Source organism: Gavia stellata, chromosome 1 (genome assembly GCF_030936135.1).
Source record: "Gavia stellata isolate bGavSte3 chromosome 1, bGavSte3.hap2, whole genome shotgun sequence".
In the NCBI taxonomy this organism is placed as follows: domain Eukaryota; kingdom Metazoa; phylum Chordata; class Aves; order Gaviiformes; family Gaviidae; genus Gavia; species Gavia stellata.
In genome coordinates this window covers 91,816,652-91,843,659 of record NC_082594.1, presented here as the reverse complement: position 1 = coordinate 91,843,659, position 27,008 = coordinate 91,816,652, and the positions used below count along the sequence as shown (strand labels likewise).

The window sequence follows — 27,008 nt, the reverse complement described above, 5'->3', positions numbered from 1 at the left end:
CTGATTTTGTGCAGTTTCCATAGAATAAAAAAGTACCCAGAAACATTTCTCATGCCAGTCAAAAAGCATTTTTTTAATATTAGTGATGTAGAACAAATATGTATGGATTTTCTGATTGAAAAAATGTATACGCTGTTTTAACTTGCTTGAAAATGAAGTGTAAAAGATGCGGATGAAAACTCAGAAAGTGAGGGCTATATAAATAGTGTCCCAAATGCTTGAAAGGGGCAATATCTGCAGTAGTTTGTCTTAAAGGGAAGCTATAAATGACCAACACCAGAGAGTGTCATATATAGCTTGTTCAATATTTCCAGTCTGCTACTTTTATAGGATGGGTATTTTTTTTTCATAGCCAGAGGCACTGATGAATGACAATCTAGTAATTTCAAAAGAAAGGGGTAATATATAACAGCTTAAATATCATGATTGAAATGAAAACAGGATGCTGAGGCACATGTATTTATTCCAGTGCTGCCGAGTTAAAGACTAGGGGTGGTACTTTCAAGATGTACATTCCATAGGAAAGCAAATAGAAGTTATCTAGTTTTTTAAGCACAGGAGGTATATAGGACATAACTTGGCTTATGCAAGGGTATGGATATTTCTGTAAGACTCAAGAAAAGCTGTGAAATCATAGAAGTATAATAACTATCTGCTTTTAATATAAGAAAAAAACCAATTGATTTAAATACAGTAGAAAAATGAAGAACTGTGTTCACATTGAGTTGGAATAAAGTCACTTATTTAGCTAAAAAAGCTGGCCTGATGTTAAGGTAATGCCATCAGTACTACTGATGTCCTTGAAAACTTAAGAATAGGCTATGTTTGAAGAAACTAGGCCATGCTGTTATTTTTAATATACTGGGACCTATTATGTGAGTAGTTTGATTTGTGATAGCTGGAAAGAGATTAAAGATGGAGGATGCAATTTTTCTTATCGTTGACATTGTTTGTTCAGTTATAGCTTTCCAGAGCAGATAAAATACCAAAATGAAGTAAATATCAGAAATTTCAAATTAAACATGGTATCAAATCAGGCCATAGTCCCCACTTAGTACTATTATGTGTAGGAGTAAACAGAAAAGTTCTTTAACACAGGCTTGGTTTTACATTTTGGTGCTACATCAACATGGAAATAAATATATTTCAGTGGCATACACATGTACTACAAAATCAGTGAGTAGGTTTTTGGACTTAGAGTTCAATTTTATGTATTTAACCTGAAGCATTATAGTTAGTATGCAGTAGCAATGGATTTTTATCCAGAAAAAAATGTCTCTTCTTTCTCCCTGCAGTATTTCTAAATCAGTTCTAAAATTAAATTGAATTAATACCCCAATAAGAAGCAACTGTGTAATTTGGGTTAGAAACACAAAATAGACCTCTGGTCATGCACTTTACAGTTTAGCTCAGAAATTACTTTCATCACAATTTCGTGTCACATTAGAAAGGGACGTGAAATGCAAATTTGAAGGACTATGGAGCATTTTAACAATTGTGTCTCACTGGAAGTAATGGGAAAGAGATGTGCTTTTTTTTTTTATTAGTCTCCTGGTTGATTCTCTTTATAAAACCACAAGGAGTTAGATGATTGTAAAGTGTCAGCCTTTGAAGACAATACTCCTTCTTTATCTAAAAATTTTTTAATGAAATGGCTAAATTGCCAAGGTAAGTTCTCATCTGAACCAATAATATATCTTTTTTCAATGCTTCTAAGGCCCAGAGACAAAGTTGATTAATGTCTTCAAAATAGGTTCATCGCAGCAGGTATACATGAGGGAAAATTTCAGTTTGCAAGCTTTGACTTCCTCTTTCCTTTCTTTCCCCTGTGGATCTAAAGGTATGAGAAACTTCTGTTAAAGGAAGAGACAAATTTATGTTAACTTATTTTTATTACAGTGAACAGGGAACCAGACAAAACTTTTGCTTGATCTTCTCATTAACCAGATTATCACCTTGGTGAAATTCATAGTAGCAAGTCCTGCCAGGTGATATCTGCCTCTCGAGCTAGTTATGAAGGAAAATTCAGTAAGTATTAGTAAGAAGAACTGGAGATGCATTTGGAGTTATAGTTGATAGCAGCACAGGCAGCAGTGACAAGAACCTGGAATTACTGTAGCAAGCTGAAGTGTGAAGTTACTAGGCTATTAAAGTGTAGTAGACTACTGCTTTTTGAAGGACGTCAGGCTAGACTGAAGAATTTATATAAGTAAAATACAGGAACTTCAGCCTTTATGCCTTGTTTTGTGAAGAACGAATTTGTCATTTCTAGTAGGAAGAGGCACAGTCAACGGATAAAGTCTGGAAGACATTAAAACTCTCAAACAAATCTGGGACTCTTTCTCATTAGAAACTTTTAGCAGAATATGAGAAGTTGTACATCTCCATTCAGTTGTGGAGTTGCATTATACTCACATTTCTCTGTGTACAATAGCAGTCACAGACAGTCAGCAATGCATCCGGGGCAACACTGGACCTTGTGTTTTTCTAACTAAACAGCATCAAAATATAGAAAAAAATAAATAATATACAAAGCGGGATGGAATAGTAGTTTCCTAAGACTCTCCAACCAAGCAGTTTGCATGCTAAATTAAGCAAAATTTTTATATTCTTTATAAACTATTTATATAAACTGTTGCTTACACCACAAATAATTCTATTAACAATTTTAGTCAAATAAAGTGAGAATGAAATCTTGTTATTTTACAGTATTTATTGTTTACTCAGAAAACGGGTCTGCAGCAATTTTCTTTTCCTTTGGTTTCTCATGTACAGTTGATGTACAAACCCAGTACAACTGACAAAACACACCCAGTTCTGCTTTATAAGTAGAACCTGCCCAGAGCTTACTGCCAGCTCTTTCAAATGCTGCTCTTTTCACAGAGTTGATAATATTCAAACCATAATAATTCCTATCATTTATGCTAAGAAAACACTGTGCTTTAAATTAATGTCAACCCCTTTAGCAAACATTGCCTTCAATCTTTTACTGTTTTTTCATCTCTTGCATCTCCGTCAGCTGCCCTGAGATTCCATAGTTCATAATAATAACACAATAACAAATATAATGCACAAATAATAATGAAAATTGCATAGCTGCTTATAACAAAACTGCTAGGAAACAACATATACTTTTTGTTGATTGTTTCAATCCTAGCAAAGTGCCAGTAATGTGTCTCCAGATTAAATCAATGTGATTTAACTGCCTGGAAAATTAATTTCTTCCTTATTTCTAATAGTAACTTGAACAGAAGTACATACTTTTAATGGATAAATTAATTCTGGTAACCAAATGCTAACAAATTTTCCACCAAATGTTTTCACAGTTCTTTGATTTATATTGTTGCACCTGGGTAGACACTCTTATATCAACCTTATTCTTTTATGCTATTTAAGGCAGAAAAGAGATTTATGCAAATGACTGAAGAATAGCACATTAATGTCAAATTCAAGGCTACAGATTTCTAAAACTGGTGCATAGTACCTTTATGTGCTTTTAGGATCTGTAGCTTACCCTAAATTAAGGAAAGGCAAGACAATATTTTTTTCTTAAAACTCTTTGTGCCAGCGAGTGCCTTTGACAGAAATTAGCTTGTTTGTGGTATTTCCTCATGTTGCTACAGGGCTTTTCCATAACAATAAATTATTGTTAAGCACGTTTGTCTACTACAATGAAAAGAGGAAAACGCTGGTAAGATTGCTCATGGAATAGTTTCTGATTAAGTTTAACAGTAAAATGGTATTTCATTCAATGACAAGCGGAAATGAGATTGCAGAAAGAGTTGCGTGATATATGTGCAAATTAACTATGAAATAACAAAGTCAAAGAAATAATGGCATTTTGGTACCCACTTACCGAAGTGGTTAAGGACTCTGATGAATGTTTAATTTACATAATACCGGAAAAGCAATCAAACTGATTTACTTCAAATCACCATCCACTCAAATCTTTTTCTTTTTTACTATTTTAATTAGTACCAGGAATCTGTCTGAATCAATAATTTATCTTTTTGTCATATTGCCTGGTCAGTTGTCATGAGCATTGTGAAAGGCATCAAGAAAAAAGGTGGCAACTAGGAATGTGATGGTGTATTTTGTTTGAAACTAGTTGGTAAATGGTTTAATCAATTATGTAAGTTACTTCTCTTTGTCTACCAAAAGTTTAATTATAGTTTCTCAGGAAAAAATAACAGAGTATAACAAACTCTTCATGATATTGACGATGGTAGATTAAGCAAATGTGTAGTAGTATTATCACAACATAGACACCGAACTGTTAATAAGTGTCCATTGGAAAAAAATACTTGATGTAGGATTGGATTTGACCAAACAGCTTTTTGTCAGTTTTATTTGTTCTTGGCAAAATAAGGTTGCAGGCAGCTGTCTAAACCAAGAAGGCGGCACAGTCAGGGCTTTAAAAAAGAGAATCAAATGTCACTGAGGAAGTTCACATTAATTTTGTTAGTTAGGTAAAATACTGTGATTGAATCAACAGGCATACATTGCTGTGTTTCAAATGCATGTGTTACAAGGTGATTCACGAAGAATCAGCCTGGTCCGCAAGAAGTACAGGCACCTTTAGGTATCCAAAACTGTTGTCTACTGGACCTTGATACATAAAAGTGTCTCTAAAGTCCACGTGGACAGTTGTGTTAGAAGTTTGTGCAGCATAACTCTTAGATGTCATTAAACTGAACATCATTCCATGTCCTGTTAACAACCTGACTTCAGGGCATACACTGATCATCCACATTCAGGAGAAAGTTCCTTTGGCTCCTTGAATGATGCAGTTTCATATAATTAAATGTATTACAGAAAGACAATTAAAAGAAAAAGAGCGGTATGACAGTGAAAGCAAACATAAATGGGCCAAAGTCCGTACGCACAAGGATGGCAACCCCCAGGAAAAAAAACACTTCTCTTTGTAGTGATATGCAGCAAGCTTGTGAATAGGACTAACCCTAGGATCTCCAATAATGCATTTTTTTATTGATCTTTGATTGTAGTTAGGGGAAAGCAAGCCACAGGACTGACTGGGAGAGGGTGAAAAAGAAAAAAATAGGACAAGAAATAAAATGGCGATGAATAGTAAAACCACTGAATAATTCAACTGAAAATAATAAAAGGAAAAGCAGCATGGGAAGGAAATTTAAAAAAGAGGAGAGGGAAGACAGAAATGTACTTAGTGTTGATATTCTTGTTTTCTGTCCCTTTTAGGGGATTTCCACCTCATATTTAGGGTACGAACTGAAAGTCATTACCAAGATGATACTAGGAATGACTGTAGATTCAGAGTCTCTCAGACCTTTTATTTTCTTAGGAAAGCAACATACGATGTAATTGGAAAGTATTTTCTAAAGTATAATGGTGTTGCTAACAACTTTGTCAACTTTGTCACAAGCAGTTACGATTTGTTTATTAATAGTAACTATACTGCATAATTATCTCAAGAACAGCTTTACAAGTCACATTAACTACTAATATTGATGCAGAAACCTCTGAATATTTGGAGGTACAACTGAAATTGTGTTATACAAATATTTGAGGGGGTCAGAAGTAATACTGAAAGTGTCACTTTAAGAAATTCCTCTGGGAATTTATCTTTTCACTTTTTCCTTTTTTTTTTTCACATTTCCTTTTTTATGTTTGATTCAAAAAATATCATGAAGCAGCTGCTCTTGTGTTGTGACTATGCAGTTACTTCCTAGACCAGAAAATACAAGTGAGAACAAAAATGAAAACCATTAGTGAACTAGGCCAGAGTTTTCAAGCTGATTATGGGCAGAGTCCCTTGCTGTTACAGAAACAGCCCTATTGACTTTCGTGAGGATTTTCCTCTGTGTTTATCCCATATTTCTTTTTTGCTTCTATTCCACCCGGAAGTTTTCTGACAGAGTGTGCATAATTTCTCATTTTAGGAAAACTTGAAAAATAAAAAGAAATTAATTGAAGCAAAGAAGCATCATATGAATGTCTTGGCAGTTTTAAATTATCATACTAAATTAATTGAGGTCATTATCAAAGTGTAAAACCATCTGTATGAGAAGTAGAAGTCCTTTAATATGCTGGTTTTGCATTTTTTAGTCTGAGAGAATATTTAAACCTTACTCTAACGATATGTCATTCCTTGCTTGGGAATCACAAGAAAGAAACATTACTGTGATGGGTATTTATATTATCATGTGCTTTTCTCAGTAGCTAAAAATGCAACATGTTGAAAACACAAAATACATAGAAGTATCTGCAATCCACTCAATTGTGATTAGCTCTTTGTGTATGGATATGATAAGGTCTTGTCTTTTCTGAGTTGTTTTATTTTTAATATTATATAATATTGTATGTCCTTTTTAATTAAGTTTGTTTGCTCACTATGTTCATAAAGTGATTAGAAACTGTATAATTGCAAGTATAAGTATCTCAGATGGCCTTCTGAATAAGCTGCCGAATCCAAAGGGCAACATGACCTTTCACTTTGCCATTTCTGTACGAAGGGGTGAAATGTCATGTGAAACTACAAGAAGCAGATTCAATGTCAATATTCCTTCTGTAGCACCATATACTGTAAGGCCATGGGAGGCAAGCCCTTGCACGCTCACAGCACCTTGCTCTCATGTAGGTGTGTAGCAAGTATAGAGGGGAATGAATAGGGAACTATAGCTGTTGACAAGTTTTAGATACTGAATGTAAGTCGTGAAAAGCGTGTTCGTGGTTCATAGCTCTGGGATGAGTGGGTGAAAACACGACTTTCAGCAAAATAATTAAAAAAACTTCTGTCCACTTTATAAAAAAAAAAAACTTTTTAAAAAAACTAAATGTCTTCATGGGTTGCTGTGCTTTGTGTGGTACCCAGTATCAAGAATAATCTGCTTTTTCTTAGGCCATGGAATCCATACAAACTTCATCAGCACACGTGTTTTGGTTTAATCGTGTTAAGAGTGTCAAATGTATAGAGCACTTGGAAAAAAAATAATCTCAAATTGCATTCTTTATGGCCATCTGAAATCCAGATGGCCAGAAGCTTTCTCTCATGTTCTGGTGGAAGTTCACACTTCTCCTGCCTATGCATCCTGCACAAGGTTCCCATTTTGGCGTTAGGGATCTTAAGTTCAAGGACCATTTCCATCACTGAGCTAGCTATTTTCTTTTTTTTACTTTGTAAGTTGCATAATATGCCATGGATAAATCAGAAAATTCCCTTGGTTAAATTTGTGTCAATTGAAATAAGTGTGGAAACCATGTAATAGTTGCCTTTTGTGTGTGTGTGTGTGTATGTATGCTGGGAGAGGGAGAGAAACTAATTTAAGATGCTGTGAATGCAGAAAGAGGGCACAGTAAGAGTATTTAAAGAGGCTTTTACTTAGTGTTTTACTCTATAATAGTATACTGACTTGTGATTATTTCTGTCATTTAGAAAAGCTGGTGCAAAGATAACCTCTAATTTCTATAAATTTTAATCCTGAAAACTTTGGAGTTCAGGAAGTACAATTTCCCCTCTTTGCTCTCCTTGCCTTTATCTCCTATTCCAAAAGAACTGTCCTGCTGTGAGTAAGTAGAGGTTTTGTTCCGAGTTATTCTTTGTGTAAGTGGTATGGATCTTAAGCTCATACAGGTGTATACAATAGGACAATTGTTTCAGGCACCTCGCTGGAAATAAGCCACTTACTTATTGTGATATATTTTTCATCATACTACACATCTTATTGTTATGATTTACCTGTGTAATGTTCCCTACTGCAAAATGCAAAGGCTCTAGTATTAAAATTAATGTGAAATACAGTGAATGTGTACAAAACCTAAATATTAATCCTAAACTGGGCATTACCAAAACTGGGACGTGTACTGGAAAGACCAATGACTTCTCAACCTCACAATACTAGGGAATATTTGCATTTAGGCAAACTACCTGACCATTACTGCTATTTATTCCTAATAGTGAATCATGTACCAGAAAATAACAGCCAAAGGTTGGACCAGGTATGATTGTATTAATGTGCATCATAGAAAGACAAGAAAACCTGATACCTCAAAGTAAGAGGCTTTTATGGGTCTTTTCTGGGTCTTAGAAGATCTTGCAGTTTCTGCTACAATGGTATCTTAAAATCTTACATGTTCCACAGGCAAAGCAAAGTGTGCTGAGGCACTTTGGGCCAGCAGGGCCCTTGATGTGACGTGACTGGACTGTTGTAGCTTGCTAAGATCCAGCAGAAAAAGTTTTCTCATCCTATGCAACCATAATAAAACAGTCTGCAGATTACTGCAACATTATTCTCATCACCGTTACTCTTTTATTCTGAAACTATGGGACGTGAAAATAGTTTGGAAAAAACCCCAGAATAACAGGTTTTGCTGAGAGGTACCAAAGACAGGAATAATTTTTTGGGAGTTCTCTTTTATAACAACCTAAAAGAAACTGTCAGAAAACCAAACAGAAAGTGTAATAAGAATAAACTTTGTCCTGACAGTGCGAACCTCTGCCTCGGCTATGACACCTGTCCAGGACTGCGGGTAAACGCTGACCTCTGTGCCCCAAATTGTACTGGTGTTGGTGTTCAAGCTGCCTATGTAAAATTTGTGCAAAAACTGGGACAGGGCACGCAACTGACTTTCTAAAGTTCAATTAATTAGCAACTGGCAACTGAGGTGTGGTCGTGTTAAAACAAGTTAATGTCAAGTGTGGTTCAGTTTGTGAACTTTCAATCATAATCTCATGCCTGAAGAGCTAATGGGCAAGATATATTAAAAATGCATGAGTAGTAGTTATGTTCATCTTTTACATTCCTGAAAGCTGTATCCTGCCCATTTTAACCAGTTCAGGGACAAATTTAATTTAATGTTTCTATGCAGATTTACCAACTTGCTCTGTAATTATATTCTGTGTTTAGAAAGAAAAACAAGCATATAATGTTGTTCCAGAGTATGATATGCTAAAATATTTGGTTTCTCCCAGAAAAGGTAGATTCAGGATTTTACTTGAAAGCGCTTGCCTGTAGACAGGATTCAGACACACTTCCTGAGATTGTGAAACCTATCATAAGTATGAATTGTTGACGTTATTTCAGTTTCTGCTTATTTTAGCAGTAAACTGTTGAAAATGATTTTACGCTTGCCTGCTTGTACATTTTGAGGAATTCAAGGAAAAAATTACTCATGCTCTACTGATGGTTAAAAATATGAAAAGATTGATTTCCTTATTTATAAATATGAACTTTCTTAAACAGGCATACAGTGTTAAAATCTAAGGTTCAGATTCAGATCTGTGTTGTTTCTAAACATGAGGTAAGGTAGCAACAAGTATGTTGATAGTTTTTTAACGATAAAAGGTGTAGAAAATGTATCTTAATGCATTTAGTAAAACTTGGAAAATGGTCCGTCTTGGTTATCTTTTGGTAGTTTTGCATTTTGCTGTGTAAGTAGAAACAATGTAAGTAATACTTTTGCTTAGAAGTGTAGGTTCTCCCTTCCACCCTCGCCCCTCAAAAAAAGCACAAGGGAATGAATTATCAGGCTTCTCACAACTGGAGGCAAACATGTTCTTTAATGGAATCAAGAGAAGTACTTCAAAGAGTCTGCTTTCTTGACATCGCTTATTTGTGTTGATGGCTAATAGAAACTCCAAACACTGCACGTAAAATTTTACAATGTTTCGTAGCCTATTAAACATGGTGTATACCTTCAAGGGTATAGAAGTAAATTTGTTCACAAGTTTTTCTTATTAATTGATCTGCAGAATATTACTGTAATGATCTTTATCAGACAAGAATACAGGGTGGGGAAAAGGCTGTAGAGATGCAGTGAAAGGTACTTGTTACAAAAACATGAGATATGTCTTTCTGTCTACTCGCCTTTGGATTTTTCATTTGGAATTCAGAGGAGAGCAAAAACTTTCATCTCTTTCCATCTGGCCAGTATGTGGTGAAGCATTTTGTTTCATGCTTGACATTTTTATGAATATGTGTGTGTGTTGGATATTTTATAGGAGCTTCAGGATGGCATTGGGCGACAGCAAACTGTTGTCAAAACATTGAACGCAAAAGGTGAAGAGATTATTGAGCAGTCATCAACAGCAGATGCTAAGGTGCTGAAGGAACAACTGGGAAGTTTGAATACCCGGTGGCAGGAGATCTGCAGACAGCTGGTAGAGAAAAAAAAGAGGTAGGTTAAAAGAGAACAAAAAAATTGTGAAATTTTTATTGGTTGTTTTAGATTTGCTTCTGACTTAAACTTTCAAAGGAGCTCTCAACTTCTGGCGTTTTCATATTCATAACAAATTATCAGTAATTAAATTACACATCCATGATTTTTTTTTTTAAAAACTCTTCTTTTCTACCTATTCCTATCAGTGACCACCACTCCATTCCATACTCCATATTTTCATAATTCCACTCCTAATGTTTAAAAAAAATAAGCAAACATACATTATTGCTAGATTAGAAGTAGAACAGATTGGAGTTTCATTTATGGAATTTACAATTGATTTAGCATATTTCTGTTTGATATTATGTCATTTAAATCTAGCTACTAATAATACCTTAGCTAATTGATACAGTTAATCCTAATCTAATTCACTTCCCATCATTAATGTCATTAACATATGCATTTCATAGGTTGGATAAAAAGAATGGATTGGCTAATTTAATGTTATTTTTAACCATTTTTTGATCAATTTGTTTTTCTCATGCAGTCACAGGAAGCTAGAGCTTTTGAGTTACAGATAATACAACAATGGTTTGACTCCTTTTTAAAAGAGAATTTCCAATTTAAAAAAAAGGAAATGTTTTTGTTACTGATTATACTAGGTTTTATAAAAGCATATATTCTTAACCTAGATGCTAGGCTGAAATTGGTATGGCATTCTGTTTTAAAATACAGTCACTGGAAAAGCTTTTGTCATGCATGTTTTTTTAAAAATCAGAATATTCCTTATTGAGGTGTGCTAGAGATTTGCTAGAACTAGTAATGTGCAAGTTTTGTTACTTCTGATGTGTCATGTGCCTTTTTTTTTTTTTTTTTTTTTTTGTTTAGAGCTGTGGGGGTCAAAAGCTGTGAAAATGTTTGCTGGAGTAATAAGGAAGTGTCCTGAAAGGTTTTTGTTGAGTTTAATCATGATTAAAGTTTCACTTGGAACATGTTAAAAGGAGATGCAACAAGTAAGCTACAGCTGTCAGAAGCTGCAGCGGTTCTTTAAACATTTCTTTCTGCTGTATTTCCAGGTGTTGATGGTAATGCTACTTGTTACACAAGGGAGTCCTTGGCCTTTATTTATCACACTAAAAGCTGTTCTTTTGTACAATGGAAACCCATCTGTGTTTCCAAGCCTTAACTTGTTATGTAAGTGCTAACACTTACAAAACAATAACACATCATTTTAATAGCCCTGTAAGCTGCTGCGGCAACACAGAAAGAGATTGGTGTTTGAGCTTTGACTGAGAATATGAAATATGTTCCAGTTCTGGTAAAGATTGGTATTGTACTTTCCTTCATTTATCAATAGAAATGTGTATCTGAATTCTGTTTTGGCTCAAGATGGTATTAGCAGTATATGGAATTTCTTGGCACATTCTATATTTTAAGGAAGTCTGGGATCTGTTAAATGGGAATAATACAGTTATGTTCCCTAGAGGAATGATCTTAAAAAAACACTTGCACCTGCATTCCTCCTTTTGGTCTGTTTGGTTTGTTGACCAGTTAGTTTCTTTTCCTCTGGAATGACAGCTTGTGTAATTTTGAAGACAATGATTGCAGGGACCTCGGTTAGTGAACTCTGCATGAATAAATGCATTGCTGTAGGAGGAATACAGACAGTGTTGTGTTAAACTGATATAAATGCTGTTGATGTACTGCAGTGAGACCCATGTGCATCAGGACAGAGGAGTTTGCACTTCTATTCATTGCCTCATCTTCCTAGCTGCATCAGAGCCAGGGAACACTTTTTGCTCCCAGATCTTGGAAATAGATCCTACCCTCAGTCTAGCTGCTGCCCCAGACAAGATCCCAGTACATGCTTTTTTTTCTTTCCCTCATCTTTTCACTGCCACAGACTGGATTTTGAAAAGAAAGAAACCTAGATGACAGGAATATGTGGTGTTTTCTAGCTAGATCTCAATCGTTGATGATCCGAGGCATGAAAAAAGCATAGGCTTATCTGCTGCACAGTCTTCACATAGCCTTGGTGTCATGGGATTTTCATGTCTCTCGTGCTTTGGCATCTTTTCAGTTGTTCATTTGTTGTACTAATTTGGTGTGGGGCACAATCAGGTTCTGTCTTTTTAGGACTTGAAACCCATGTCACCCAAAGTGCCTTAATTTCTCATTAAGAATGAAGCATGGGGCAGAGAAGAAAAGTTGAAGGAAGTGACCTCTACTTGCTTCTCCTGTATGCTACCACTTCTTGCTCGCTCGGACTCTCACCTATATGTGTGTCTCGGTGCATGTTTGTACAGGAGTCATTCTCATGGGACCACTATTGCATAGATACAGTTAAACTAGCTTGACTACCACTAGCAATTGCAGTAAAACGGGGCTCAGCTAAGTCATGTTAAGAAGTATTGTACCTTAACTCATTTTGAGTTATCATAACTGGGCTTCAGACAGAAGCCATGCCAGATATCTGAAAGCTAACTTCAATATCTTTTTGGCTGTATCACTGCCTCAGTCTGATTACCTTACTCTTCTATATCTTGCTCTGTATTGTTTTCTTTGCTGTCCAAGAGGCCACTGCCAGCAGTCCAAAAGAGCTAATACAGTCACGGCATTGTCTATTGGATGTGCTTGTACTATGCAACTATAAATGGCAAATTTATTTAAGTATCTCAGTATAATATGAATTATAACAGATCTGAGTGATTTAAAATATTTTTACTCATCTTTTTCAGAATAGTTTTAATAGATTATTTTTCAAACAAACTCCTGACCCAGTGTGCTTATATTTGGATATAGCCCTTTAATATTTCTTCATATTTCCTAAAAATTAAAATGTTCACAGTAAAAAGAATTTTATGATCATGAAGGGGATTCTAAGTTTCTTGTTTAAGTCAATTTTGAGAATGAGAGAACAGAACCATATTTTAAAACCATAACGGAAAAAGGTGATGTTGAAGGGAAAGCAGACTGGGTGGAATACATTTTCACTTAATAATTTCAAAGAAAAATAAAATAGGTATTAATATTTAGAATCTTCTACAAATCAGAAAAGAAAACTGATTCTAAATTTTTTTTTAAATAGATTTTGTTTTATTCTTTGTAGTCAATACATTGTGTTCTGCTCTGAAAGCTGATTCTCAGTAGCACAAACAGAGGAGTAGTGACCAATTAAAATTTTTTCTTCTATTAAATTTTTTGGCTCAGCAGATCTCAAGATAAAGGAAGTGGTAAGAAATTAGCAATTGAATGGATTCCAGACGTGAAATCTTACAGTGATTTGTAATTCAAGTGTAATGTTGCTAAGCATTATTTAAATGGCAAGGACATTTTAGACGTTCTAAAATCTGTTTTGCTATTGCTTACCAGGATGGAAGAACTCAATTTCGATAATCCTGCACAGTTTACCGATGAGGCATAGGACATTTTGGACATATTTCTTAAGCCAAATTCAAACATACTCATCAGCTGAGGGTTGCAGGGGGAAGATTACAGAAGTAACAAAACCCAACATATTTTTGTAAGGTGCGTGAATGTGAGAATTTAGTTGGAAACAGAGGTGTATGGTGACATTTCCAAGAATGCCCATGACATTAAGCTCTCTCAGGTAGTCAAATGCTGACCTAATAGTGGGAAACTCCAAAACTGAGTGGATGGGCAACAAGTGGCAGATGATCTTCATCATAGATAAATGTGAAGTAATGAGTATTTCAGAGAAACAGTCTATACCATGCTTACATGATGCTGAACTTGCAAATGGCAGTTACAACTCAAGAAAGTGATCCCAGCATTATCACTGACCGTTTTTGCAGGCTCAGTATGGAGAGGAGGCCAAAAAAGCCATAAAATTTTGTGCAGCATCAGTAAGGGGCTTGAGAACAAAACAAAAATTGCCATCCAATATTGTGAGATGCTCATGTTGAGTACTCTGTGCAGATCTACTCTCTTCATGTCAAAGGGTATGATGGACTTACAGAAAGTATAGATGGAGGTAGGCAACTAAAATGATCCAGGGTTTGGAGTGGCTGCATTGTGAGGAGAGACTAAGAAGCTGGGGATCTTCAATCTGGAGAGAAGTCTCAGGAGGGATATGACTGAAGTGTACAAAATTGAAGTGGTGGGTAAACTGAATGTGGAACACCATGTTATTCACCTAATTCCTCAATACCAGAAGTAAAGGGTACTTCTTGAAATGTTAAGAGATAGTAAAATCAATTTAAAAATTACTTTTTTACATTGTGGTTTCTGAATGTCTGGGGTTTGCTGGCCACGGAAAGTTGCAGAGGAAAATACTATGACTCAGCCCTATAAAATCCTTAAACTAAATGACAGTGGATTCTGGGGCAGTATGAGGTGAACAGACTAAAGAAAGTGGCCAGTCTTCTGTGCTCCTCTCAATTGCCGTCGCCTGTTAGCAATGTTGGTGGCAATCCGTTGGGCTAGCTTTTCTTACACACTCGGGCATTTTTCATGTTCTGATGCACTGATTATATTTTGGGGGTGGGGGGAATTCTACAGAATTACTTTATCAGTTTTCCTGAGGATGCACTGTTAAATGGTCTACTATTTATTCTGTATGAGAACATAACATTCTCACTGGATTGATAAAGAACACTGTAAATTCAAAATATTTCCTGTAACCATGACGAACCCTGTGGTTGGTTGACTTGAAAAGAGAAGACTGATACATGATAAAATTCTGAGAGTTTCAACATGTTATTCCAGTTTTCATGAATAATTTGGTATAAATATTAAACCTCCATATTAAGAATTGTAAAACAGATCAAACCCATGAATTTCTATAAATAACTGAAACTGATTATAGGTTCACTGGACACTAATATTAATCGTAGTGGTAGTTTGGCATATTTAATGAATGAGAATTAGTTGGACCATAAAAGGACAACTTAATTAAAAACAGACAAGAAAACAAACCAACTCTCAAAACAATTTGAGGAACCTGTACTGCTCTTCAGTAAAAAGAAGCCGTTTTTAAGTTTTAAAAGGTCAAATGCTGATCCCAGGCAAAGCAGAGACTTAAAATTGGCTTTGAATCTCCTTTCTTTGCTACTGAAGATCAAGAGGTTATGCTTGAGTTATGTTTGTGTAGGATGTTATCTTTCATTTGCCTTTATCAAAGAGCTTTAATACTGTAGAAGTTTGAATTCAGTGTTTAACGTTTCTGTATCTTGCAGTTTAATCCACCCAGCTATGAATTAGGTGAGAATATAATTTTAGCACATCTAGTCATTTTCTCTTACTGCAAACTTTGGAATAGACCAGGCAGATGAATAAAAAGAAACTTGTCTGGAAGTCTGATACACTGATGGTTAGCAAATTGGGAATTTAATTGAGTTTCTGTTAGCATTTTGCTGCAAGTGGCATGTTTTGGAGAAGTTTGAGTTTGTACTCTGGAACAGTGTTACTCAAACTGAAAGGGAGACTTTGGAGACTAGGGGAAGTTGCAATGGCCCCTTGAATAGATGCTACTAACCCCAGACAAAAGAGGGGAGGAAAAAACCTGCCTGTCTCTTCCTCTTCGTACTCCAGCAACCATTTGGAATTCAAAATCTTCTAAACTGCACCATCGGAAGATGTCTCTGCCTTTTTGTCCCCTGAGATGCATCAGGCCATATCATGCTGTGCGTGTCTGCTGAGTCATGCCACTGAGACACTGGAGTTTTGGATGACTTAAGGAGGCAGTGGTTTGCCGTTAGGGCACCGGTGTGCACTCAGGTGCCTGGGTGGTGGCAAGCCCCAGGGCTGCGGTTGCGGCATGTGGCTGCGCCTTGACTCCTGCTGCAGGAATGCATGGGCCAGGCAGAGCTAGTCAAGGGAATATATATCAGGAGGAGAAAAGCAGCATCTCGCATAGGAGCTCGATAAGGTGAAGGCTCATAAATGAGGTTGTCAACAGACTTGTAACAATAGTGCTGGCTGGTCTTTGTATTTTCTATCTTTGTTAAAAATTTCTTGTGTCATTTTTGAAAACAGATGCCCAGGAATTAGATTCCTTTGCTGTTTCAGAAGTAATCAGTTTGGGGTTTTTTATTCATCACAATCTGACATTTGTTAAAATTGGGTTCTGTCGAATGGAAGAGAATTTTTCATTATTTTAGCTGCAAATACATTTGCACTTTTAATGAGCTTGAACCTGAAGACTGTCTATTCAGATCTCTACTCAAGCAAGTTTGAAGTAATTATGATAAGAATGACAGGACAAAGGCTGTTTACTAGAATACTTTCAAATACTTTTCTGAATATAAAAACACAAGCATTCTGTTCTAAATAAAAAATAATTGTTATAAAGTATATACACTTTTTAATATTTTTCATGCCTTACCTTCATTAAAGTATTCTTTTTTTTTACCATAACACACTAGCTACCAGCAATTGGTTTCCTTAGCCTGAACACTTGGTGTATTGAAGGCTTTGATTAGTTTCTCATTGTAATTTAAAAGCTGGCTTAGGATGAAGAGATTTCATGACAGTTAAGTCAACAAATATATTTTTTTCTTTCCAACATAAAATTAGTTACATATTGAATTTTCTGAGTTTTCTTTTTTAAGCTGTTCAGATTTCTTACAGTAAATCACTAGAAAATAATCAGTCTGGTATAAATTTGCATTGTGTTTACAAGAAGTGTAGCTAAACTTCTTACTGTTTAATATTTACATCTGACTGCTCTAAAGTTTCTGTGATATTTTTCATTTCAATTATTTTATTTAAAGTTCCATACTGAAATGAAGCATATTTGCACATTCTTTAGAGAAAGAAAGAAAATTCATTCTCTCTTCGTAAATATTTTCTCTAAATTGTCAATTTGCTATTTTGGTAGCTGCTTAAATTCTCAGTAACAACTCAGTAACAACTACTACATGCACTAATTCCTAATCTTAGAAATACCATAAATACAAAATCAACAACCGAATTTAAAAAAAAAAAAAAAGGCACCAAAACATTATTGGAAGTGCCAGTGGGAATATGAGTCACAAGCTCAGATCTGTCCTGCTCCTGTGATTGCATTTTTTCTATCTCTAGCTGACACCTTCCAGATAAGTCCACCATCATTTGTGTGCAGTAACAAACTGTAAATATCTGATGTGTTTCACAAACTATTTACGGGTTGCTATGGTATTGGTATCACATTGTTGACTATGGAGAAAATAAATAAGATGCAATATGCATTTCATATGGTTTCTAGAAACTGTAAATAAAAATACAAGCTTACTTGAAATGGGCCATGAATGTTCATGTAATAGTTAACCATTTTAACTAAAGATTAATGATATTAAAAAAAAATAATCTATCCAGGGTATTTTGCGGACTACCATAAGTATTTGTTATTGATTCAGTTTAATACTGTTAGAAAAACTAATCCCTAATCTATGAAACACTACATATACAAAATGCTATTAGGAAAAATAATTATTTTAATTAATTTAATTTACTACTTAATATTAAATACTGAATATTAATACTTTCTCTTTCACAAGTGTAATGTTATGTAGAATTCATATTAACAGCTGTGCAGTCAGAATAGTTGACCAAGGGGCCTTATGAATTTAGAAATACAAACAGAAAGCTGCCATGTTTTAATATGGAAAACACAAAGTAATGTGCCTGAGAATAGCAGTCACGCAGAAGACTAAAAGTTACATATGAAATTCTGTACTTCTCTGCTATAGTTTGAGAATTTTCCATCAAACAAGATGGTTTACATTTCAGGGTTAATGAAAGAAACCATTTGCTGACAGAGAAGCAGTTTAAAATCTCTTTGGGAACTTCGGCTGGTTTAAAAGGATAAGGCAGTAGTATATAACAGCATGCAGATCTGTGCTGGAGATGGTTCTACTTGGATCCATAGGACCAGCTGCTGAAATGGCATCTTATTCCTCAGTCACTTGCTTATCCAGCAAGATGTACTCCCAACTGCTTTCTCAAGAGCTGCTTTATCCATGCCTGAGTCAACTGGTGGCTCATGCTCCTTGTTCCAGTTTGTTTAAGCTCAGATTTGGAAGCCCGTACTCCCTTAATAACGATTTACTGTTAATCTGTTGTTGACGTTATGAATTTAAACACATGTGTCTGTTCCAAATGTAATTACGGTGACAGAAATCAGCTTGTTCAAAAGGTGCAATCAGTCATCACATTAAAACTTTTTATTTGATTAAGTGGTTCAGCTAATACAGGGAGGGCTTTATTTTAGTGATTTGCGTAATATGATACTTGCCATGCAGGATGTTATTTGTAATAGAAGTAATGTTCTAGCAGGCCAAGAACAAATTGCAAAGTAAATTATGAAGTGCACCTGCAGCTCCTGTTAATTGCAGTGGACCTTGTAATTACTATACTACATACTGTTCCTGACTAGGATAAGGAAGTAGATCTTTATGGAACTTTTTTTTTTTTGTCTGAATTCTGAAACCCTTCTGTGCACATATATATAAAAAAATATATAAAAAGTAAACATGTCTAAAAGTATTCCTGGAAAGTCTTAGGTTGAAAACATCCCACATTGCTCAGATAATAAAACTCAATCTTACTGATCAACATTTAAACTAGTCATCAAAGTAAAAATCTTTCCTTCATGACTAGGAGAAGTTTTAAATGTTTTAAGCGTTACAGTTGAATTCATAAGGGTGATAAAACTGACAGTGTACTTAAGATGAAAAAGGAATCTTGCCAATTGCTATCTTTGCTAGGAGACAAGAAATCTTTTTGATTTCTCATTCAAAATACTATACAGCTCAATAATTTTGCTCTCAGTTGTATTGACTTGAACGTTCTGCCTTTTCTGTGACAGAATTAACGTATTTAAAGTTGGATCTTTCTCAGGTTTATCCTTAGGGTACCATCACATAATGCCTCCACTGAGCTATGCACTTTACAAATGAGTATAAGTGATAGGAAACAAAAAAAGTACAGCTGTTGCTGAGAGCTTAGGTTCTGGGGAATCCAGTCAGGTTGAGGAACAGAGGTTTTATTGTGCAGTTCACGGTGTAACACTGGATGACTGATTCCCAGACTTCCATGTAATCAGGGCAGAGCGGGACACTGCCTCAGAAAGATCTGAAGTTGTGCTTCTGCTTTTAAGATTACAGGGAGCTAGTTTTTCTTCATTTTTATAGTTACAGATCTCAGTATAGATTAGCATCTGCCTCAGTTTCACAGAAATTAATGTTTTGATTAGCTGGCTTTAGATAACCTGTTTTGGTTTGAGCAGGGCAATTGACCTCTCAAGTACACATACACTTCTCAGTGAAGAACACGGTAATAAATGTAATGCTGTAAAATTGGTCCTTCTCTGCATGTTCTATACAACCAAAATGGTTAAGTCTGTATGCATAAGGAAGGTCCAGAATTTCTGACTGCATAACAGTACTCCCTAAGAGATTCAGACCTGTAGTACATAGGCACAAGAAATACTAGAGTCCAGCAGCATTAGGGATTTTCATTGATATAGCTTGCATTTCCAGAAATCCTAGACAAACAACAGGTCCTGAAAATAGTCATGCAGGTTTCCATAAGACAATTTAAGACAAAACCAGGAAAGTAGGGCTGTTACTTGGCTTCTTTTGCTATTTATGCTGTTCACTTTTTAATGTGTTCGTATAATTGTAAGTATATATGAGTGTGTGTATATATATGTATACCTGTATTTATGCTTGCCTATATATGCATGTGCGTATGTATATACATATATAAAGACATAAATAGTTTTGGAGTATTTTGTTGTTTTTACAGTAAATATCTCTTTCCTCTAAGAACAATTTGGCACCAGTGGCTTGTGTTTGTTTAATCTCTAGGCAGTTACTGTGGAGTAATTTGTTTATGAGCTTAAAAAAGAGCAGTAGTAGGCTCATATGTCTAGTAAATATTAGAATATACTGTGTTAAGAACAAAAGCAAATAAATCTGTTTGCTGATTAAGAATTCCATTCTAGATCTACAGCAGGAACTTGATCTAGAACTTTTATTTGGAGCCTGTTCATAGCAGCAGAAATTCGCCAAGCATTTCAGTTAATATATTAATTTATTTTTAAAAACAGTATTTTCATGCTGTAAGTGTAGTTATGGATATTGATTTTTGTGTATTGAAGATATACTTTCTCTTCGGTAAGATGGTGAGTCATTTTTACAGTGAAAGCTGTTACTGGATATCCAGTAGAGCAGTTGTCAGGTGTTTTTTACTGATGCTTATTTAACTATACAAAACATGTTGGGAGTCGCTGTCATGTTTCTACCACCTTTATCATCTACAGAAAACATCAACTTTTAATTAGGACCCCTTTTGATAGAGGCCTCTGATGCAATATTTTCCAGCTTTGAAGCGCTTTTGAAACATAGAAATTACATTACATAACAATGATTGCATCAGTTTTGCTTAGGCTTTACAGTATCAACAATTGTCTCTCTGCAGTAGACTTCTTGACTAAACAGTTTATGCTATTTAATGCCATTGAGTTTCTATTTCTAAAGGAATCATAATTATTACCTTTCCTATAGATAACCCTGAATTTTGAGTCTATGATTAGGTGTAACTTTCATATTCTATTTCAGCAAATCTTACCTTCATTTGTCGTTTTCTTTGACTATTTGGTATTTTAACGCAATTCACCAGGCAATAAATCTAGCTGATTACTTAGCTGATAAGAATTTCCATCTAGCAGGCTTTCCTCTTCTTCTCTCCCCAGAGCAATTCAGTGTTACCTTTGTGAAAAATCAGCTGTCGTTGGCCAAAAGGCTGTGGCCAAACATTAAAGTGGGTTAAATTCAGCTACCTAGTTGATCAAATATTTATTCTTTCTAATAAATTGCAATTTAAAAAATAATTAAATCAATCAATACAATCAAATAAATGATCTTATTAATCAACATTTTATTTAGCTTTTTTTTTTACAATAACCTCACAGATTTAATATTGAGACAGGTATTTTCTCATCTGCAGTTACAGCATGTGAAATCATAAAAAGGAGCTGTTCTTCAAGACAACAGTATGTTCAAAATTTGCAGTGTTGGCTTCTGAAAACAGCTAGAAATATTGGCAAGAATTTTTTGCCACAGGAAAGAAGGACACGGTGTATGTTGGCTTCCAAAGACCACTCATGCCAATGCAAGTCTTTTCTCTGGCAATATAAAGAAATGTCAATCTTTACTGCTTAATTTGTCTGTTGCAAAAACCTAAACCTATTTAATTTATACAGGGAAAGAAAAAAGGTTTTGTCTAAATAGCTTAAATCAGGGCGAGATACAGCCTGGAGAAAGGAGGAAAAGCACAGCATCTCTATGTCTTTCTCCAGCTAGAAAGAGCTGCTGACCCCAGTGGTACTGATCCCATGAGGTGGTGGCTGGCTGTCCATGCTGCATTAACTTCTGTCACAATGTGGTTGCAGCTCCTGAGGGACAATGTATTCTGTTGTGAAATATCTTAACTTCTGTCCTGTGTGCATCCTTCAAACTCTTAGATGTATGGTGATAGTTGAAAGTAACAAATGGTTTGATATTTGTCAATTATTACTTTCTGAAATCTCTTTAACCCTCTTGGACTTTCTACCGGAACAGTTTTATTTAGTCTCTTTATGCTTCTCTGTGATCTAATTCTCCATAAGGACCTCTCCTGAGCCTTGGAAATCTGTGCTCAAAAAGTCACATGTTTGGTTGTGAAATTTTAAATTCTGGATTTCTTTGGGCTCTGGAATACCATTTAATTCAGTTCCACTTGCAGTAGAATTGTGAAATACAGATTGCTGAGTTAGTTTTTTGTGAAATACAGTGTACATGAATGAGAATTTCCCCCACAAGTGTGTGAAAGGTAGTTAATGACAGTGTTAATGTGTCCCCTTGTGAGCAGCTGGCTTTCCAGTCAAGATTCAAAGCATGGTGGGAACAGCGTAAAAATGTCATCTCCCAAGCTCCATTTCTTGACTTGTGAATTAAGGTTACTTTCCACAGCTGTGCCCGTCTTTGCTGCTGACCCTTGGCTGGTACAGTAGGGTTCGCCTTTCTTTTTCTATCAATACACACTTCCCAATAAGCACTTAAGAGTGTCCTCCTCCTTGTCTCCATAGTGTATTTCAATTTCTCAAAAGAGGCAACTAATTCCTATATACCCATATTGCTGTAGCGTTAGAGCATGCAACTCCTCACTATACGGTTCTTGAACACTAGCTGACAAAAAATTGTCATGTGTGAGGGTAGATTTAAATTTATTGCTTACCTAAAATTCCAGCTACAATCCATCTGAAATGCATGAGATAATAGCAATCTATGGCTATATCAGCTGAGCGAGAAAAAATCATCCTCCATTTAAACATGTACTGGCTTTTACTAATCTCCTTTACATGAAATTTGTATGTTTATTATGACTGAATGCATGATTTATTATTTGACTTCATAATACTTAATAATACATTCTGCGCTTGCTTTTCCATATATATTATTTTTTTCAGCCATAATCACTGCAAATCCATTTCCTGAAAAAGTGCTAAAGAATATTTATAATTCACAACCAATATTTCAAGAATAACTTAGTGCTTTTTTCTTATGTAAATGCATTGAATTGACTTGGGAAATAAAATATCTAGCACTTAATTGTAGATGGAAAGTTTTAATTATCCCATTCATTATTATCACTACTGCATGCTTGAATAAATTCTACAAAAAAACATTAAACTTGAAGATAAACAAAGAAATAATGCTTCATATTTTAGAAATGAACAGAGAACATCTTTAAGCTGTGCTGTAAAGAAAAAACCTTGAAAGTGGAAGCTACTTATTGATAATTATTTGGAAGCATCAATGCATAATACTGTTTTATAAGGTTTTTCTTGTCCAAGATATTCACTGCATGTATTTTTGAAGCTACTACTTTCATAGGTTTTTTAACTACAAGAGAAAGGATGGATTTAGTACAATAGTTGGAGACACTTTCAAAAAGTGTTTGGTTCTCGTAAATTGAATGGAAAAACTTTTCTTTTTCAAGAACTTCTTTGTAGTGATGTCATCTTGCCTAGCTTTTGTCATCCAGGAAAGAGTGTGTCACATGCATAGTGGCTATCATATTTTTCAGGTCTCCTTAAGATGTTACGTGTTTAGTGCAGCCAGACTGTAGGATGTAGCAGCTTGATAGTGAAGTCTGTTCAAGAGTGTTGTCTTTGGTACTTTACTACAGTTTCTAATCTACTATTTCAGAAGGGGTCTGTAGAGCCTACAGAGTGTTTATTCATCTAGTATAGCAATTCTCATCTTGCAAGGTTGCCATGTTAAGGAAATGTAATATAAACCAATAGGATGGAAGGCAGGTAAAGCACTAACAAAACTTTTGATAGTTTGCAAGTTGTGTAAAATAATAGTTGAATCACATGCTCCTGGTTTTATTTTATAGTAGTCAGCATTCCAACAGCAAGACCCTTTCCCTCCTCGAAAATCTTTATCTATAAAAATCTCTTGTATATACCCTGAAGTCAGATGATTCTTTTGCTGTGAAATGAAATTTAATTCAGCTCATATGCTTATGTCCGTCCTCACTACTAGAATATTCACTGCTGACCAAACCAGGCTTCTCCCATTTTACACTGTAACCAGGATGATGCTCTTTAAAAGGAATTTTACAAATCTTACAGTTTTTCTTCCTTTGTTTTCCCTCTAGCCAAATGCTTTTACTTAAAATGTTAATCAAGCAGATTTCTTTCCTTGTAAATAAATGTTTAAAATGCAGAACACCTGAAGTCACATGACTACTTTTATTCTCTGGAAATTACAGTGAGGGGAAAAAAGTCATAGAAGATTTTAATGACTTAAAGTTAAGTTTCTTAATATAAGGTGTAATGTTTTGTGGATTTGGATGTACAAACTTCTACAAGATAGATACTGACTGTTAGAAATTTCTAAATTTCTGTTCTGCTTGAATAAAAGTTTTTAATGTATAGTTTCTAAGCTATTTGTCAGACTCTGTGTGTGTGCATGTGTGTAGGCAAGTGTGTAAAGCAACAATTGTTTTCAGTATTTTTTTTTGCTAGATGATGTGAAGCTGACACTTTTTATTGATTCTCTTTTGCCTGAAGCTTAGTCACATATCTTTTCTAAAGAGACATTTTTTGCTTAAGTCAGCCATCAGAAAACAGTTTCCTAAAAAAAAAAAAGAAAAAAAAATTGTAAATAAATGATGGCATAGTTTAACATAAGTGTCATTACTTTTGAGTTCTCAGAGTGTTTTATAGACACTGACTATCGTGGCAAGTATGGTATACAAGAAAAAGTTAAAACCATTTTTATTCTGCTTTAATACATTTTTGCATTCAGAAATAATATATTAATAATATTGACCCTGATTATCCACTGTAATGTTGAGTTATACTCTTAAAACACGAATACAACCTCTTCTTATGTGTAATAAATGACCTAACCTCTCAAACACAGTTGGATCTTGGAAATAACAATTTTTTTGAAAAAAAAAAAGCTGGTTTTATACCTTTTACTTTGATCTCAAGTTATGTTAATAAAAATAACAACAAAAAATACCTATTATTATTTAATAGGTTATTAATTATTGTTTAATTTTATTCATAATTATTTACTCTTTCCATACAGGTAAGACTCAGTGTAACCTCAGTTTTGTGACTAAGTTTGGAGGATAAATTACAAGTGATTTATATAAAACATAGTTTTTCTCCTTCAGAATAGATCCGCCCATAATGTTAATCCCAAACGACCCACATTCTGCCAATGCTCTTCCCTGCTGCACTTGAAATTTTTCTCTTGTATCTCTTGATAACCTTGGAAGCTTAGGCACAAAAGTTCAGATCTCCATATATTTATACAGTCATGGTGAAAGTAGTCTTATCTGACATTAAACACCTGCAACATTTATGTCTTAGTCAGTCACGTGGATTTCCTTTAAATAATAAAAGAAAAATGTTGTATGGCAGAATTCATCTCTTCCTGTTGTAATCATCTAAGATGAATCCATGTATCACACCCTAGAAATGCCAATTGGCATTCAGGGAAGAGAATCTGGGTGAGAAATTCAACAGCTGACTTGTAGATGTAGACAAAGTAGACATCTAAAGTTAGATGATATAAATCCTTTCCTATTCCTTCTTACTGACTACAAACCTTACCTATTTTTTGTGGATCTCAACTGGAATGCTTTACACAAAGTAGGTGGCATGGCCACCAAAATATGTTTGTACAATATGTCCAAATGTGTTTAAGTGTCACTTTTTACAGATTCAGTTTGGTAAAATTTGGTGCTAGAATTCTTAGTTTCTGACTCTGGACTTCCCTGCTGTTAGTTCACACACAAATCTGGTCTGAATTATTAACAGTTCTAGTTCTGTAATCCTGAAACTGAATTTAGTAACATTGCAGTTTTTATTTTAACGTTGAGTTTTTATTTTAAAATACATTAATGCCATGTTAAAAGGGTGTTGGTCTGATGTTTTTGATATATGAAATAATGAATATGAATTATGAGAATTCATTTTCCCTAGTCTTTTTTTCAGACTGGATGAGCACTTCAACATAAAAATAAATATATAGAAATATTAATTTCATGTTTTTATTACAGGCTAGAGGAAGAAAAGAATATTTTATCAGGTTTTCAAGAGGACTTGAACAAGTTGATTTTATGGTTAGAGGAAGCAGACAGCATTATTGGTATTCCCCTTGAACCAGGGAATGAAGACCAGTTAAAAGACTGCCTTAGCAAAGTAAAGGTATCGTGAGTTTTATTCTAATGTTTTCTTAATTTATCAATTCTACATTGAAGAAAATTAAATGCTATTTTTGGAGAAGGCTTCTGCCTTCAAACACAGCATTCACATAATGTTGTTAGATAAATCAAAACAGTAGAATTTCAAAACCTGGGTACAAATGTATACTGATCATACCAAAATTGGAAGTATTGGAAAATGTACTGAAAGGAAAATATGTATCCTGTCACTAGGTAATTAATAATTATCTTTTTCATCCTCATTTCCTAATTCAGAACTTGACTGGTTTATCTGTAAAGCATTTCTCCATAGGTGTCCTGTTAACCTTTTATAACTTCTCACTTATGAAAGGGTATTCAATATTTCACAAGAGTATCTAAATTGCGTGCATAATTATAATTATAAATGTCAACTGGTTAAAGTATTACTGTAACATTTTCTAGACTAGACATCTAGATGACTTTTTAAAAATGCTTTTAAAAAACCCAACAGAATATTCAATGTTTGTTTTTAAAGACTGGAATATTTTCATGAAACCTTTGATACTACTAATAAATGTAACTAATAGAGGTTGCACTGTTTAGTTTCTGAAATGTGTCCAATAGAATGACTATGTTTAATAACTTGCACAATAATAAATTAAACTGTAGTTGGAACATGCATATTACTTATATAATTCCTGCCTACAGGTTTCCCGTTCTCTCTTGATGTCCTCTCTTGAGGATAAAGACTGGTTATCCTTTATGCCAGTCCAAGCTGAACAAATTCAGGAAGTGATGGAATAGAGCATTAACGAATCTGAAGGAAAAATTGTCAGAGTTTCTTCTATCCTTCTTCCAACAAAATCTGAAAAAAATCTGAAAGATTATTTAGTAACAAATCTAGCTTCAACTTTCTATTTAAATAAAGAAAATTAGGATAAATAGTACTGCATAGCATTTGAGAAAAAGAAGACTTAACCATGTACTGAGTTCGTCTCTCTGACTGTTTAACATAAGATGTCATCGAGTTGGACAGAGAATTTGTGAGGCTTTGCCTCCATTGTCAAGGATATCAGAATGAAGGCAAAGAAATATTTGAGGGGTGTTAGATACATCTCATAATTTGCAGACATGATTACAGGTTTAAAGTCTAAATTGATTGTTTAAAACCATGA

The 27,008-nt window shown here is 34.7% G+C and overlaps 1 protein-coding gene across 2 annotated transcripts in view; it reads left to right on the top strand.

Annotated features, from left to right (window-relative positions):
- The window catches only part of DMD (dystrophin), a 907,831-nt gene that overhangs the window by 461,043 nt on the left and 419,780 nt on the right, over positions 1 to 27,008 (top strand). For both annotated transcript variants that reach the window (XM_059827200.1, XM_059827195.1), the window contains 2 exons: positions 9,977 to 10,152; positions 25,708 to 25,855. In XM_059827200.1, coding sequence (XP_059683183.1) covers positions 9,977 to 10,152; positions 25,708 to 25,855 — 324 coding nt within the window. The remainder of the gene's footprint in view (positions 1 to 9,976; positions 10,153 to 25,707; positions 25,856 to 27,008) is intronic.